This window comes from Sapajus apella, unplaced genomic scaffold (genome assembly GCF_009761245.1).
Source record: "Sapajus apella isolate SASKATOON/1434 unplaced genomic scaffold, GSC_monkey_1.0 scaffold22, whole genome shotgun sequence".
Classification (NCBI taxonomy): Eukaryota; Metazoa; Chordata; class Mammalia; order Primates; family Cebidae; genus Sapajus; species Sapajus apella.
This window is the reverse complement of record NW_022436962.1, coordinates 17,986,894-18,005,368: the sequence shown is the minus strand read 5'-3', so window position 1 is coordinate 18,005,368 and position 18,475 is coordinate 17,986,894. Positions and strand designations below refer to the sequence as shown.

Here is an 18,475-nt window from a genome sequence, read left to right as displayed (position 1 = left end):
ACATCATAAATCCGAGAGGGAAGCTTTCTACTAGAAGGAACTCAATATTTTTGTTTAGATTCATGTTCCATCTCCTTAAAAATATGTTGTGCCAGTTTGTGTCTGTGTTGCCTATCAAAACATGTGAATTCAAAATGGTCCACGTCGTGAAGATTCTTAGAGCTGCTTTACCAAAAACAGCTGCTGTGCAAGGTTCCCCATGACCCACCCTACTCTGCCCCACTGGCGTGAGGGGACTCATGAGTCAGAAGCCCCTGTATCAAGTCCCCTAACGACTATATTTAAAAACATGACTTAGAAAATTCTTTGCTGCCAGGCTGAACTGTAAATCTTTATTCAGGAATATGTATTAAGATTGCAGAATGGGTGTAAGACAATTGGCAGGGGGTGAAAGTGGGTTTGATTAAATGGATCTTTTATGGCCCTATGAACTATCGTTTACTTGAAAGCTTTTGAAAACTGAAAAGGTCATTTTGTTGCATTTCCCCATTTCTTGTTTTTAAAAGACCAGCAAATTCTAAACTTCACTTTAAAAGAATCACACCACCACTTCCACAATCCCAATGAATGGCTTGTGTTGAACTTTTATATTTGAATTACAGATTGTTGAACATAAAAAAAAAATTCTTTGCTGCCTATTCAAAGAAATCATAAATGTTTGAGGTTATGAATATCCCAGTCACCCAGATTTGATCATTATGCACTGTATGCTTGGATCAAAATATCACATGTACCCCACAAATATGTACAGCTATTGTGTATTCATAAAAAATTTAATGTAAAAAATTTTAATAGGAAAAAATAATGTTACTAAATCATTCCCTAACAATGGTGATTGAAAAGTGGAGACACCAAAATGGCAGGTGTACATGATCCCATACGTGCAAAATCATGTGTGGAAAGATGTGGATGTGTGTATGTTCACACACACACACACACACACACACACACACGCCTCGGTATATCCACGTATGTTTATGGTCTAAAGACAGATATCAGCCAACTCTAGGTAAAGGAAATTTCTGATACTTACTTTCTTATTTCTACTTTCTTGTATTATTTGAATTTTGTGCAACAAGAAACCATTATTACTTTGTGAATGCTAGCAAGCAAGAAATGATAACAGTCCCATAATCCCACATGGAGCACGTTAATTTAGTGTATCTTTGCAACTATTTCTCTTTGCCTCTCCTCTTACCTTTCCTGATTTATCTCACCTGGTCATGCCCCACCCCCCGCCCCACATGAGGAATGCCCACTCACACAAGTTTTAGCAAAATATTTTATTTGCCCTTTTGCGTCCTTATAATTGTGCTCAGTTTACCATTAGCAAATGTTCTGCCTTTGCATTTACAGACCTTCTGTGTCTTCGGCTGCTCATCTTTGCTAGTACAGCACAGAGCACACAGACGCCTTAAGTGGTGTTTACTGGGTTTACAATCCAGCAGCAATTTAAAATTAAGGAAGCATGTCCTAGAGGCACAGGTCATAAATCTGATTTGGTTTGTAGACTTGGGTAAAACAGGAGCCCGGGGTGAAAGAATGCAACCCAATAAAGTAGCTTCCAAAGAGGCCATTTGGTACTGTGGAAAGAAGCGTTAGAGTCACCTGCATAGAAGCTCTGCAATTCTAATGTTTGCTGTGCCACTTTCAGTGTCTCAAGCTGAAACAGCCAGCATGGCCTTTGGTTAAACAATACGTGCCTCAACTTACTCATCTGTAAAAGGGTGATAATGAAGAAAAGGCTTTTGGTTTCCTAACAAAGCAAGACGGAAGATTTATTGAAGTACCTGTATGATGATGGTTGTTGAACTAAATATTTATTGGGTATCTAATATTGCCAGACATGTGCTGCACACATTCCTGTATAACTGTCTAAGAGAAAAGCACTGGAGATGGAGTCACGAGGAAGAATCTCATTAAGGTACCACTTGTTTCTTTTTGAACTGCAAGGTAGTTAATCTGTCTGTGCCTCAGTTCCTCCATTTTATAAACATGCATTACTACATATGTGCCTAACGGATGTGAGAATTAAGTAATGTAATTTAAAGTGTAAAATGATATGCAAATATAAGATAAAATAAACATGGAATATACAACTCTCAGAATTTTAGAGCTATTATTCTAATTACTATTAACAGGTCTACATTGGGCAAACCTCACTCTAATACTGGTTTGAGCTCTACATTTAAGTCTTGATTTTAGCTTAGACTAAATAAATTTTCAGCCAAAAAATATTTTAAAATATATAATTTACATGCAGAATAATTTCTCTCATTCTCAAATAACCATCCCATCTATCAAATAACATTCTAGCCATTATTTTTAAACAATACTCCTTCTTAATCACATCAGTTTGAGTGGTATTTTATTGATATATACCACTCATGGGACTTTTCTAATTTTGCATCCAATATTAACTTGTTAATCTTCATATATTCTTCAAAGATAAAATTTTCTGACAGACTACTTCTATGTTTATAATAAAAAGCTAGTTATTAATAAATATTACATGAAAATGTCTCAATTGCTACTTGATGTAGTTATACAAGAAAAAGTACTTTGCAAGCTAGCATGAACACATGGGCAGAGAGTGAGAGCAAGAATGATTTATTCCTCTAAGAAAGCGGCACGTACGGGAGTCCTAGGAAAATTGGAAATTGACACGGTTTACTTTAAGACTTCTATGTCCCCATTTGGTATCCCAATTCCCTCTTGGAACTCTTACCTTTGGAGCGCTGACATTTAAGTAGCATCCAGTTAATCTGGTAAAATAATTCAAGCTACTAGGTTAATATACATCCAAGAAGGTTACACATGATGTTGCTTTAAAGTGCTTTTTCCAGAGATTAACCCAAAAGACATAAAGTATTTATGGGATGTTTAGACATTTTGCAGGCTATTTTTATGTCCCTAAAATCTATAATTAGATACAAAAAGTTTTACAAGAAGTGTAAAACCACCGGTAAGAAAAGAAAGCCTTTTTAGATGCTTTCTGGACAGCTTGTTATCTATCCATAAATAAAATGATTTTAAAAAATTATACTCTTTCTAAGACTGAGGTCAAATATCTAACATACCTGAGTGCTTATACGAGTCAGAATGACAGCCACCAAATAATTGTATTAGGTTGGTGCAAAAGTACTTGTAGTTTTTGCCATCGAAAGTAATGAAAAAAACCACAATTACATTTGAACCAACCTTATATATAATCATGTAGTACACTCTCTACCACATACAATCAGCTCTAACCCACTCTTTGTATGCCAAACAATCCCATTCACCCTTAAGAAAGTTATGATCTAAAACATAAATGGATGTGCCTACTCACACACACACCTTCAATGGCTCACATGCTTAGAGATGCACTTTTTTGAGACAGGGTCTTGCTCTTTAGCCCAACGCTGGAGTGCAGTGGTGTGATCACAGCTCACTGCAAGCTTTAACCTCCCAGCTCAAGTGATCCACCCACCTCAGCCTCCCAAGAGCTGGGACTACAGGCATGGCACGTGCCACCATGCCTGGTTAAGTTTTGTATTTTTCATAGTAACAGGGCTTTGCCATGTTGCCGAGGCTGGTCTTGAACTTGGGGGCTCAAACAATCCACCTGCCTCAACCTCCCAAAGTGCTGGGATTACAGGCATGAGTCACCACACCTCACCGAGATTTACTTCTTAAATGTTTTTTTTAAACGGCCCTTAAAGGAAAATAACAAAATCTTCAGAGGTCTGGGGGCATAGAGTGACGCAGCTCCCTAAAATGAGAGCAACATCCTTGAAATCTTAGTTTGTAAATCAATTATTCACATGCATTTGGATTCTAGTCCTTACAGACTCTACATGTTGAAGTGCTCCTGGAATCACACTAGAATCTCTGTTCATTTCAACCTACGCTCATTCCCCAGATGATTTTATCCAGCATCTTGATTTGAAATAGCTTCTATATAATGATGACTTCCAAATGTGTATCTTCAGCCTGGCCTCTCCCCAAACTCCAAACTCATATTTGCAGCTTCCTACTCAACATCTCCACTTGGATGTCCTAATAATCAACTCCAATTTCACATGGCTGTGCTGACCTGAAATCAGTTTGAGGAATCAGAAATCAGACTAAGCTGTTTTGCTTAAATACCTACACAGCACTGTCCCTTGGTAAAAGCATGAGACATGATAACCAAGAGTGGTCACTTTATAACCATGGTCTGAGGCGTTTCGGGGAGGTTGGTACCAGCTTTTCAGCATTGCTTATTAACAATAATGCAATGGATGACTTGCACCTGGTCTTGGTGAGACTCTGGAGAGCTATGTCACTGGGGCTGGTTACGAAGGAAGCATATGCCTATGTGACCAGCAAGATATAAGAAACCCTGGCTAACACTCCATTGTAGGCTATTTGGTTCCAAAATGTTCCATGCACACATCAGTGGTTCCTGATTCTAGAGAAGAATGTCCTGGTATGGCCTTGCAGAGGAAGTGTCGCTGAAGCTGGCACTGGCCTCTGCAGACCACTTGCCGTCATGCAGCCCTTGCCTCTGATGCAATGCTTTCCTTGGTTCCTACATGTCTATCATTTTCCTGCAATAAACTGTGGATCTGTAAGCCCTGTTATTTGGCATCCCATAAATCTTTCTCAATAACTGAAACCTGTCTAACTGACACAATTAGTGCAATGTCCAAAGCTAAGCTCCTGACATTATGCCCCGAACCAGCTCTTCTTCACTCTTCCCCATCTCAGGAAAGTGACAGCCCCACTCTTTTCATTCCCTGGGACAAAAATCTTGGGGCTGTCTTTGACTCCTCTCCCTTGCACTGCACCTCTGGTCACCCCATTGGCTCCTCTTTCAAAATACATCCAGAATCTGATCGTATCTCACAACCCCATGGCTACCCACTCCGTTCATGCGCCCCTCATTTCTTACCAGGATTACTACAGCAGCCTCCTGCCTGCCTCCCCTGTTTCTACCCACAGCCTTGTGCAGTCTATTCTCAATACCACAGCCAGAGAAATCTGGCTGAACTGTACACCAGATCTGGAAACTTATCTGCACCAAAAAGCCAAACTCCTTATGATGATGACTTATGGGGTCCTACATGACCTGGCCCCCATTACCTGCCTGACATCACCTTCTACCTCTCCATCCAAGCGTCCTTGAAGTTCTTCTACATGCCAGGAACTCTCCCCTGGGTAAGAAGCTCTGTCTGTGCTGAGCATTCTGCATCAGTGTTATTCCCCACACAGCTTTTAGGCTATTTCCCTCACTCTTTACTTATAAGTCACCTTATTAGTGAAGCCTCCCTAGGGACCATATCTGAAATTAATCACCAACACTATCCAACATTTCCTAGCCCTCTTCACTGCTTTATTTTTTCTCCTGAAACTTATTCCATCAAACATAATACCTTCCCCAGAAAATGTAAGCTCACTCATGGAACAAATTTTCATCTGATTTTATTCTCCTCTGTCTTTCAGCACTTAAGACAATGTACACAGTAGGCATTCAACAAATATTTTTGAATGGATGAATGATTATAGAATATAAAACAATGTTTTGTTTTGTTTTTAAAGGCCACGATCATTGGTATTCTAGAGAAGACATGTTTATTTATTCATCCTGCAGCTCCAAGTATCCTCTGCTACACAGCCAAGTGCCCACACACTGACAGCCGGCGGAGGAGGAGGCCTAGGATGAAGCCCACCTCCCTGGTATGGAACAACAATCTATGGTCTCCTTTGTTAGACCTGCTCATGCCCTTGCCCCTCACATCCAGGTATTCAGTTACTGGAGCATACCATGCCCATTCTGCTTAGAATGTCCGCTAGTCCCCTCATCTTCTGCTAAAGTACTCTAAGGCACCCTAAAATCCAGTTTCCTTTCACATCTTCTGTATCTTCCTAACTCTCATTAAATGCATAATTTCTTACTCAGTGCTCCAACACGTAGGGATTCCAGCTCCAGTCTGTAAGTACTTCTATGGTGATGCTATTTTATCTATGTTAATATCTATCTCCTTTGATTGACATGTAGGAGGGAGTGCCTTGAGAGAAGCCATATTTTTTTCCATCATCTTAAATGGCTCAACACCACCACTGAAGTAAACACATTGGAGGTCCTCAATAAATGCCACTGGATGAACCAAAATGAGAAGCCTAGCGTAAAGAGAAGATAATCCCTTCAGCGGGAAGACTCCGAAGATCTAGACCTGAGGCCACCAGATGACCTTGTCCAAACATGTCAGTTTCTTCACCCCAAAAAAGATAGAATATCTTCCCAACCTAGCTCAAATTAGAAAACAAAAAAGTCAAATCTCCTGTAAGATATTTTTGTTATCAATATATAGATCGTAGATTTCACTCTCTTTTAAGCCTATAATTGATTCAGCTAACACAGAAATAAATGAAGACCAGGTATGTCTAATGTAACCATCCTCTATTGGTTTATCATATTTAAATGGGAAAATACTGATGTAATCCTGTTGTCCAGAAAGAATATTAAGATCCAGGTTATATACTTTCCACTTTAGAAAGAAAGATATGCTATATGTACATAGGACCATAACATTCATTATTCCTTAACATATGGAATAACAGGAAACATTACATCAAATATTTATTATTTTTCATGGCAGTCCATACCAGAACTAAGTTTATCCACAGATTTGAATGACAGTTCTGCCACCACACACTCTTGGAAACTGAAGCCCCTTGCTTCAGTTTCCATATAAGGTAAAGGCAGATAATAAAGCACCTACCTCTTAGGGTTAAGAGAGTTATATGAGATAATACATTTAAAGAGTTAGAAGGATGCCTTGCACATAGTAAGTGCTTAATAAATTTTGGCTGTTGTTAATGGCATCCACAGCTCTTAAAACTTAAACAATTTGTCGTATATGTTTCTGTATTGACATCACATTAGTTTAAATGTAATGGGAGTTGAAAATCATATTGCTCAAATCACATCAGGCTGACAAAGCTATCTGTTTTGATATCTTTGCCCCTTCTCAATCTTGTCTTGAAGGTCCTGTGTCAAACACAACACTTAGCACATACACACATGCTTCTATAACAAAAGAAGCAGCTGATCTCATCTGCCTTTATGCTCCATTACTTATATCTTCCCTCACCTCCCCAACCCCACCCTGAGACACAACCACAGCATCAGATCAAGTTGGTATACTCCAACCAGAACAGTAACTAATAACCTAATGGCTGAGACCAGATTAGACTAACTGCACCTGATACTGGCTCACTGTCAGGCTACACACTTCCTCGTCTGTCCTCATTCTCCATAAAATGTAGCAGAATTTCTTCACCAACACTATAATTGAAATGCTTACCACTCCAACTATTTCCCCACTCAGCACTGAAAGAAGGCAAGCTCCAAAGGAGCAGACACTCTAGGAAAAATGTCCAATCGAAGGATTCTGAAGACCTGAACTCTCATCCGAATGATGGTATCTAATCCTCAATGTTGTGGTATTGCTCCCCAATGGACCCACTTACAAGCTTTTAAGGAATGATTAAATGGGAAAATAAATTTGAAAGAAGATTGGGAAATTTATAAGAATCGTATGAAGGAAGTGTAATTCTAATATATGATTACTGGCGTATTTACCTTCCTCCCTATTTACACACTGACCTCGATCCTTGAAGCCATGGCATTGTAAAGATTTCTTTTATCAAAATAAATTATGTTTCAAGAGTAAAAATAATTCATCAAAACCATTGGGTTATAAAGGTGAACAATGTAAGAGTAAATAACAGGTAATTCTGCATTGAAAAATGTTGAATCAGCATAAAAAAGATTTTTATGAAGCAAAAACGCTAAATAGACAGAGAAAATTAATAAAGTTAAAATGGATTGCCCAAGCAGAGCATAAAAAAAAATTAGGTCATATTTTGAGCTCTGTTTCCATTTCAAAGACAATGTAGCAAAAAGTGATCAGTATTCACCACCAGATTGCTCCTACCTGCCATGACCTTCAAGTTATCTTTAGAGTTCTGAATAAATCTGAGTAATACTGGACAGTGAGACCCTTTTCAAATTCACACAAGATTTCTTCCAATGTTGTCCTGAAATGCTGGTCATGGTTTGTTTGTTTGTTTCCTGTCCTGTCCAACCAAGCATCTCATTGCAGGTGATAAGAAAGCAACTACATGAATCAGAGGCTACAATCCAATGAAGAAACAAGAGAGGAAAACAATAACCACAGAAAACAAATCTAACACTTTCTGAGAACCTAAACACTTTACACGGATTATCGCTTTACCTCACAACAACCCTACGCGACAGATACTCTTTCCTCATTCCTGATAGATCATTTAAGGCCTAAAGAGGAAAACTACTTGCTTCAGATGACACTTCTAATAAAGCACTCGACTGCAGTTTAAAACACATCCTATCTGCTCCCAAAGTTGAAGCTTTTACAGCATGCTGCCTCCACCAAGACATCCAAGAGCTCTTCTTCAGAAACTCAAAGAAGTGGGATTCCTCAAAGATTTTGAGTACCTCATAGGATTATGTGGCCCAAAGAGAGAATGAAGTGAAAGTAATCTTACATGAGACCAGAGAAGGGGGCAGTTAGGACAATAATGTTAGCTGGCACTTTCACTGCCAGTTCTAAAAACATCACCATCATCTAAAACTCATAGAGAACTCAGTATACAAGTAAACAGCCTTCTCAAAACTTAAGTCAAATTTTCAGATGCAGAAGTTTCTGAATGTGGTAGAAACTAAATAGGTGTCAGAGAACACTAGCATTGGTATTTTTCAATAAAACTTGAACAGACTTGTATGCATATGCTGTAAATTAAGAGGGCTGTGAAGGGCAGAGGTAGCATTTGGGGATCCATGGCAAGAGGAGATGAGAGAAAGGGTCCCCAAACAATAAGCGAGATTAAAGCCAACAATCATTTCTCCCCTCAACCCACTATTCCAACTCTTTCAAACAATGTAAAACCAGATATGAAATAAGAAAGAACATGCTCAGATGATGACTCACAGACAATTTCCATTCCAATTTGAATTAAACCAGGTAAGAAAAGTCCACTTTTTAGGAAAACAGATGCGTATAAAATTAAAACATTTTCAACAACCAGTCAAGTTCCTTCTTCTGAGAAAATTCTAAAGCTTTCTTCTTAAGATCCTTATTTGAACAATAAATTGTTTTATGCAATTTACAAAAAAGAAATTTACAAAAAAAATACAGTCATCTCTAAGGAGCCTAACTGAAACTTATTGGGATTAGTTTTTAAAACAAAATGTTTTTCTGTAAGGATATTGTTCTGCTATTACCAAGTAAATTAAAACTAAATTAGTTTTATTCAAAAACTCTGTATAGTAGTAAATTTCTCTCAGCTGGGAGTTAGAAAAGCAATAATCACTTATTTGCAGATAGTTTAAAAAGGTAGTCATCAAAGTTACACCCTGGCTAGATTAAAGAAGTAAGCTATAACTTGTTGACCTGAGGGGTGCCTATCTCAAGAGGGTCATATCACGAATTCATCTTTTCTATCTTATGATGGCCACTGCCAAGATTAAAGCATATTTCTTTCTTTTGTTTTCCTTGCGTTTGCCACAGCAATTTTTCTCTGCAGTCAATGATCATCCTAACCATGAGGGCCTCCGGCATGGTAACCCCAACTCGATGGGTGTCCACTGCCACTTCTAAGATAGGGCAAAGGGAAATAAAGCAGGAAGACAACAGGAAAGAAATACAGAAGAACAGAAGCAGAAGAGGATGTGAAGGAACACTGCGGGGGAGAACTAAAAGAGGAGGAGAAGAAAAAGATGGCAAAAGCGAGAACATAGGCAGGAAAATTGGAAATGAAAGAAACTGGGGGAAGGAGTTGTATGTTAAGGTGCATGAGGTGGGACAGGGCTCCCTCCAGCACACTCATACTACTGGGCTATGAGTTGTCTCCTCTTTTCATTTTCTTTCCCATTTGGGGGAACGGAGGAACAACTCCTCCCATGCCATTACCTGAATGAGTTCGTCCAGCTCCGTTGAATTGACACAGGAATGTTGGGATATGAATGTTTGCTTCTGAATCACAATGGTGGTCCTCTGTGAAATCTCATGAGGCTGCTCCAATGCTTTGAACACGGTGGCTCCGATGATCAGATAGAGGACAACCACCAGGAAAATCGTGGAGACCGTCTTCCATTTCATAACATTAATGGTCGTGTCACTCTCCACCCGGGAAGCAAGCACTGTGGGTTTCGTGGAAAACGAGAGCCTCGGTTTGGAGTTCTGAGCGGCAGATTTAGGATCCAGCAAGTCAGGTGCCGCCACTGACAACAACAGAGAATGAGGGTTAGGTCGGAGGAGATGAGAGGGGAATTGGTCGGGCTTCTTCTTAAAGGGGTCAGAGAAGGTTGATTGAATTCCGCTTGCTCTCCTGGTGGAAGCTCTGGAACCCAAACCAGGAGTGCTGTCACCAGATCTCAGGACCACATATATGGGTTCAAGGAAGAGGGGCTGGATCTGTGCTCTCTGTTGCTATTGGAGTTCCAAATGGGAGGAAAAAAAAAAAAAAAACTGGAGTCGAACCAAGAAACTTCAAAAAAAGAAAAGAATGCCTAAAGGCTTCCTAATAAATGTCTAAGTTTACATGTGTCCACTATGCCAGTCCACAAAGAGATACTGAACTCCTAAGAGTTGCTGGTACTTAACTAGATATTTGGATATGTGGGAAGATGGCTCATGGTTATTACTGTTCTCAAGAACTTTATACCACAAGCAAGCAATATAAAGAACATTCTCTCTTTTCATTTGAAAATTTATTACAATAAATGAATTGCATTATAAGAGAATTTGTGATCCAAACATTGCTGCTCAAAAGAAATCATTCATCATTTTCTGGTAAAAATGATGAATGGTGGTAAATAAACTACTCAATGGTCAAATCTTGTCTTTTTGCCTGTTCTCCAAAGTGGGCTCCTGATAAAATATTCCCTGTATTTTGTTTTTCAATCTCCGACGTGTTTTACAAATAAAAGTTATCGCTAATCTTTGTGTCAATCCTTGACACAACCAAGAGAAGACAAGTACCTTCCTTTTCAAATGTGAACAATATCAAGAAAAAAAATTAAAACCATGGCTCACACCTAAGACTCTACATGCTCTGTTCAAAGCTAATTGCTCCATTAGAGTGGATTTATATGGTTCTCTTACAAATTGCCATATACTCTGAAGTGACTCTAAATCCATTTATTATTTATCACAGCTGTTCAAAATATCATTAATGGCTTTCTTTTTCAAAAATATAAGAGATACTAGACTTCTACTTGCTAAGAGAAAAATGAGCCACCTACTACAGAACATTTTATGGAAAGACAACATTGAACTAAAAGGGGTTAATACAATGGCTGAAAAATAAGAGACTTTTAAAAACCACCAACTGAAACAGAATTATCAACTTAAAGTCCACAATTCTACAGATTTCAGTAAACTTGCTATCATGTATATAATATAAATTGTAAAATAATAATCTTATCTAAAACACACTTTTAAGTAAGTATATAAGAAATCTCCATGGAATTGCACTCAAACACCCTACAGGCACCTGAAATTGCTTCAGTATGAGAAGCGAATAAAAAATGCCAATTTTCAAATGGCTACCTATCCTGCCTTCTTACCTAACACTGTGAGTTAAATGTAGGCTACCATAGTTGTAATTCATAAAATACATCTCTAATTGCCCATCAGAAAGAAGCTTTGCAAACAGAGCTATTTAAAGCACTAGACCTAAGTAGTGTTGTAAAATGATGGCAGATGACAGGACCCTCAACCAGTAAAGCTCCAAATGGATCTGACTTGGAAGAGATGAAATTAGAGCTGTGATGAGGTTTCTGTACCCTGGCTCCAAGTGGAGATTCCATGTACATATAGCTTATTACAGCAATTTCCTAAGGTTCAACCTACTACACAGAGGAATGCACATGTTTCTCTCCTGATACATTCACCTGTTCCAAATAAAGCCACAAGCTAGTAGACACCTTTCAAATATTTATAAAGACAACTTCACTCAAAATTAGCACTGGGCATGTGTTTAATGCTAACATTTTTTTAAAAACTGTTAAAATAGAAGTGCTGATAATAGCTAAAATCACTATCATCTGCAGACTCCCCACAACCTCCCAGCTGCTTAGTGAGTCTGAGTGAAAAACAAAAGTCATAATTTAAAATTTAGCCACCTTTGGAATAAAAACAACAACAAAAAAATCACACAGAAGTTCCACAATATTTCTCTAAACGAAGCTTTCCAAGCCTCTCCTCTTCAGATCTGTGCTATTTGTGATTTTTCACATCAGAGATTTCCACTCTGCAGAACCAGAAAGCACCAAGGCTGTTTACCTTGTTGACACCAAATCCCAATCTGAAATCCCATTAAGACATTGCCACATTGCATTATATGGTTTGGGGGGAAAGAGACAGATTTTTAAAAAAGACTGTGTGTGTGTGTGTGAGTGTGTGTGTGTGTGTGCGCGCGCGCGCGGGCGTGTGTATTAACCTAATACATTTCCTGAAGGAGCTTAATTATTTTAAGCTGTTGCCTTATTTCTTAATTAGCAGAAATATATGTAATATACATTTGGCAGACAGAATGAACAGAAACTGATGAAATATCAAAATAATACTGAAAAAAAAGACTGTTCTCTATCTAATACAGGGAACCTCTGGGTTTCCATCTCCACGCCATTTGATGTATGATCACGGAGAGAAGCTGCCCTTTCCACACACACTCAGCACCATCACTACCCACTCCCCTCCCCCCAGCTCATCACAGTCTTCTGTTAATCCTGGGCTCCTGTTCTCACCCGGGTATGTCTTCGCTCCAGCTGCTACTGACCACCGAATAGCAGGGGAAACAAGCTGTTTTCAGCACCACCGCCTGTCCCACCAGGCAATGGGCAACAAGTGTGACCGGGGTCACCATGGGTCCTGCCTGTCGGCTGCTCCCAAGGGCTAACAGTCCTTCTCCATGGGAAACTCCCCCAAGGTGTTCCAAACCCATACCTCGGGCAGATGCAAAAACCCCGGGCACCGGCGGGAGAGGGGGGAGAAGCAGCCAGGAGAGGATCTGAGCATGGGTTTGCCTCCAAATCCGGATTATGACCCAACACTTAGGACGCGAAGCGAAGATGCGAAACGGCCGCTCGCTGAGAGGGGGCATTTGCAGTCCTCCCAGGACAGGCTGGGGCAGGAGAGCGTGCGGCCAGAAGGGTGGGGGTACGGGGGGTGTCTCACCTCCTGCTCTATAGCCGGGTCTCTCCCGCGAGGCGCTGGGAAGCATGAGGCATGCAGCATTCAAAATGTTTTTTGAAAAAGATGGACTTGAAGCTTTTTTTTACAAACACGCCATTGTACTCACTTCTTATTCAGAGACGGGCTGCGCGCTCCGAGCTGCACGGGCAGGCATTTTCCCCGGCTTTGTTTTACAAGGTGGGGAGAGCGGGGCTGGACGCGGGAGGGGGCGGGGGGGGAGCGTGAGAAGAAACGAAATCGCGGGAAGGAGGGGACACCGGCGGGCTGGGCAGAGGGCGAGGCGGAGGCCAAGTTGGGCTCGGGCGCCGCCGCCCCCGCGCGCGCCTGCTGCCGGGCCCGGGTCACCCGGAGAGCGCGGGCGACCCGGGTCCCGCGCCTACCCGCCGCCGCCGCCGCCGCCGCCACGCGCTCAGCCCCGGGCTCCTCGCTGGCCCGGCCCCGGCACGGCGCGGCGCGGGGGCGGTGGGTGCAGCCCGAGCTGCCGTGCGCCCCGGCGTCTTTGTGCGCGAGCCTCGCTCAGCCCCTCTTCGCATGTCTTTGTGTGTCTCCCCCGGCAATGCCCTCCGTGCCCCGCGGGGGGTGTGTGGCACGGTCCGGGCGCCCGCGGCTCTGCAGCCCTCCGCTGCTCTCCCTTCCCGGCTCGCTCCGGTCGCCCCTCGCCGGCTCGTTTCCCTCCTTTCGGAACTCCCTCCTCCTGCCTCCTCCCCCTCCCATCTCACCGCCAAGGCTGGCTTCCCCGCACCTCCTCCTAGCCCTACCCTTGCCTGCCTCGCCCCTGCAAGATGCTCCCTCTAAAGACCCCTTCTTCCCGCCTCCGAGGGGCACAACCCCTTGGCTCACCTGCTGCCTCTTCCCCTCTCAGTCCCTTCCACTAACCCCCATCCCCACCGCCCAAAATCCTCACTCTCGCTATATGGCATCCACATCACACTGGGATGCGTCCTGTCTCCTTCCTGGCCAGGGTGCGGGATGTGGGACCCGGTGTGGGACCAAGCTCTGGGACGCGAGTCGTCGGACCTCTCTGCACGAGGGCATCCTCCTCGCCCTCGCGGCCCTCCAGACTTTTACAGGGAAGTGTCCCCACTGACACATTGAGACCCCTGGAGTAGGGGCGATAATGAAGACACTGGCTTCCAGTCTAGACCTTGGGGAAGGGCTAAGGAGTCATCAGTACGCCCCACTTCACCTCCGAGGGTGCTGGACTTGAGCAGGGCGCTATAATCAGCCGACCGCCCCGGACGGAAAAGGACAGAGAACGCACCTGGAGCCAGGGCGAAGACATCTAGAGCTGCAAAGGAAATGGAAGAAAACCTAGTTCGGTTCTCTCAGAGCAAGATCCCTTTCCTTCGGGCGTAGGTTTCTAAGCGTAGCGGGTAGGAGCTGCAAGGTGGGAGAACTCTGACCCCAGCCTGAACTCAGCGCGCCCCGACCTCCTCCCCATCAACATCCCAATGTAGCAGGTACCAGATCCTGCCCAGACTCCAAGATCCCGGCGCTGGGACAGCCAAACTCGCGCCCACAGTGGGGCGGAACGGAACCCCTCAAAGAGGGGAAGAAAGCCAGGAGATCAGACGTTGCCGTCGTCGTAATAGGCTAATTCTCTCACAACACATGGGATGTAGCGGAACTTCAATCCGTTTCTAAACTCTCTTCCTTCCCACTTTCTCAGCGGGAATCCCCTGATGACCTCCACTCTCCCAGCCCAAATGCTGTTTGTGAGAGTTTTTCTTCCATAAATGCTGCTCCGCAGATTCCCAGTTAAAAGAACTTCCTACTGAAAAATATAGACGTAATTGTAGGAAAAAAAAAAATGCTTGTAAATCTTTTGCAAAACTGTTACCGCCATTGATAAAAATGCAATTTTTCTAGATTCCAGAACACATTCAGCACTTCTTTCCCCTATTAAAAAAAAAAAAAATCTTCCTAATATCCTTCCTGCTGGAATTCACACATTTTTCTCAACTTGTGTGCACAAAAGTAATACAATGAGACGTCCTTTCTAAAATGTGAATCTGGTCCTCTCACAATCCTTACAAGTCTCGAGGTCATCTATCATGTGCTTCCTGATCTGGCTACTCTTTTGCACTCTAAGTCTTCCCAGACAGTCACCTCCCTCACTGCACAGCCCCCAACACACACCAACTTTACAGGACTAAAGTATTTTATCAGCAAGGTTCTCTACAGAAATGGAACACATGTACACACACAAATATACACACATACATGTGCGTGTACGTGTGTGGGTGTAACAGATTTGTTTCAAGGAATTGATTGGCTCAGGATGATGAGGGCTGGCAGGTCCCTCTGAAATCTACAGGGCAGCTCTAGCAGGATGGAAACTCAAGCAAGATTTGATGCTTCAGTCTTAAGGCAGAATTTCTTCTTTTCCAGGAAATCTGATTTTTGGCTCACAACTGCTTGTGATGTAGGCCCACCAATATCACCTAGACCAATCTCTTTTTTAAGTCAACTGACTGTAAATGCTGAACACAGTTATGAAACACCTTCATGGCAACACTTAGATTCTAGATTCATGTTTGATTAAGTAACTGGCTACTGTAGCCTAATGAAGTTGACACATACAACTAACCATCACAAGTGTTATCCTGCAAATCTCCATGCTGTCCAGAAATTTCCCTGGAATCCTGGCCAGTCAGGTGTTTTACCATTTGCTTCCCAGGTCAACTTGTCTTTCACTTATCTTTATATTTGTCACATTATGTTTTGCTTCTTTAAACTAGATTGTATGCTCAGTGAGGGCATAAACCATATCTCTCTGTTCACCATAATATCTGCAGTAACTAGCATCTGGTGCTAAATACGTGTTGGATAAACATCTGAGTGAAATTGTTATTCCCAGTAAATAGCTGATATTTTCTTATATTCACCTGGTCTCCCTCCAGGTATTTGGAACCAGGGTATATCCTACATACATGAGAAATGAGAGGAATTCACTATCTTCTGAATCATTTTCTATCCTGTCTCAAAAGCTCTTTGTTCTCCAGGGGAAATTGCCTCAAACTGTTGTGAATATTCTTTTCAGTTTTTCCATTTTGTTCTGCAGCTTGAGGATTCTTTTTTATCCCCCCTCTGATTTTTCTGCAAATTTAACCACATCTTGCCCAGCACTGGTCCTCTGTCAAACTGGCTAATGCTTACTAGACTGGGAGATTAATAGTTCCAATATGTCTGTTTAATAGTTTAAATATGTTTTGCTATATGCTTACATAGTGCTTCCATTTTTCCAGATTTATGGAACTTAAGTCGCACCATGAATCCCAAATGCTGGATTGCCAACTTTCCCCCTTTTCCCTATCAATTCATATGAGAGACTGTCCTTGACATCCCCCTTTGTATTATTTTCACATTAGGTCCCACATTCATGTAGGGTGCTTGAGGGTTGGGGGAAAGTCATGTACCTTACAGAGATGTTAAGATAAGATAAAAAGATAAAATTCCAGACTGTAACATTAGCAGGAATCATCCCAACAAGGCAAAAGCTTGGCCTCACAAATAATTTGAAAGAATCAAGAAACCACCCAGTACTCCCATAGCCCCCTCTTTAAACACTTCTGCCCCATTTAAAAGCCCTGTTGTTCCAAATGTAGACTTACTCATGGCATTTGAAGTAAGAGGGGGAAAAAAAGGTAGTAGATTAGTTTGTATGTCATTGCAACTGGAGAAACAAGGAAATAGGATAGTTTGTCCTCTTTAGCTTTATTCCAACATCACTCAATGATATGGTTTGGATTTGTGTCCCCGCTCAAATCTCAAGTTAAATTGTAATCTCCAGTGTTGGGGGATGGGCCTGGTGGGAGGTGATGGGGATCATGGGGGCAGACATCCCCCTTGCTGTTCTCCTGATAGTGACTTCTCATGAGATCTGGTTGTTTAAAAATATGTAAGCACTTTTAATATCTGCAGTAACTAGCATCTGGTACTAAATATGTGTTTGATAAACATCTGAGTGAACTCATTCCTTTGCTCTCTTCCTCCTGCTCCAGTCATATAAGATGTGCCTGCTTTCCCTTCACCTTCTGCCATAATTGTAAGTTTCCTGAGGTCTTCCCAACAATGTTGCCTGTACAGCCTGAAGAACTTTGAATCAATTCAACCTCTTTTCTTCATAAATTATCCAGTCTCAGATAGCTCTTTACAGCAATGCAAGAATGGACTAATTCACTCAGTATATATAAACTCCATAAAAGTGTAATAGAAAGAAAAAATGGACTATATTTCTTTTATGCTGCAGGACTACTCAACACCTCTTAACTTTAATAAATAAGAAAACCCAAGGTATTTAATTTAAAAAATTAGCTCTCCAAAGTCCCATACTGCCCTTATTCTAGATCTTTCAAATCTATTGTTCTACTCCAACTAGCAGCATGAAATCTACAGGACTTCACTTTTATGTTTATTTTGATTTTTGACCTGGACCTATTCAAAATGTCACAGTGAAAATGAAAATGAAAATTAAAAAATGATCATGTCACTGCCTTTTCTTGTAATTCCAATCATATCTAGGATTTTGGAGTCAAAGAGATGTCTGTGGGTATTCTCCCTCTACCACTTCGGAGTCATGTGAATTTGAAGAAGTTACTTTTTCTTTCTGAACATCAGTTTGCTAATCTATAAAATGGACATAATACAATGAACTTACAAGAGACTGTTGTAAGAATCAAAGTCAGACAGCATATATGTGTTCAGTATGTACATTCCTGATATGGTTTGGCTCTGTGTCCCCACTCAACTGTCACCTTGAATTGTAATCCCCATAATCCCCACATGGCAAGGAACAGGTAGTGGAAAATGAACCATGGGGGCAGTCTCTTGAGATCTGATGGTTTATAAGCATCTGGCATTTCCCCCACTGGCACTCATTCTCCTGCCACCCTGGAAGAGGTGCCTCCCGCCATGACTGTAAGTTTCCTAAGGCCTCCCCCAGCCATGTGGAACTAAGAATTAATTAAAACTCTTTTTTGTGTGTAAATTGCCTAGTCTCAGATATTTCTTCATAGCAGTGTGAAAACAGAAACACATAGCAATATCCACTTTCAAGCTTAAGAGTGTGAATTTCAAAAGTTCTTTTTATTTGGAACAGCACTACAAATTTTATGTCATTAATACCAATAAATACATTTATTCATTCAGTAAACCAGTACTTATCAAGCACCTACTATGTAGCAGAAAGGGGTTTTTCCAGTATT

The 18,475-nt window shown here is 41.5% G+C and overlaps 1 protein-coding gene across 5 annotated transcripts in view; it reads right to left on the bottom strand.

Annotated features, from left to right (window-relative positions):
- KCNK2 (potassium two pore domain channel subfamily K member 2) overlaps positions 1-18,475 on the bottom strand; it is a 214,120-nt gene that overhangs the window by 134,168 nt on the left and 61,477 nt on the right. For 2 of the 5 annotated variants that reach the window (XM_032289228.1, XM_032289227.1), the window contains exons 1-2: positions 13,251-13,610; positions 9,981-10,291 (exon numbers count right to left, since the gene is read on the bottom strand). In XM_032289228.1, coding sequence (XP_032145119.1) covers positions 9,981-10,291; positions 13,251-13,296 — 357 coding nt within the window. In that variant the 5' untranslated portion in view covers positions 13,297-13,610. Of the gene's footprint in view, positions 1-9,980; positions 10,292-13,250; positions 13,611-14,529; positions 15,008-18,475 lie in introns of those variants that run through there. The other 3 variants (XM_032289231.1, XM_032289230.1, XM_032289229.1) reach the window with 3 other exon arrangements.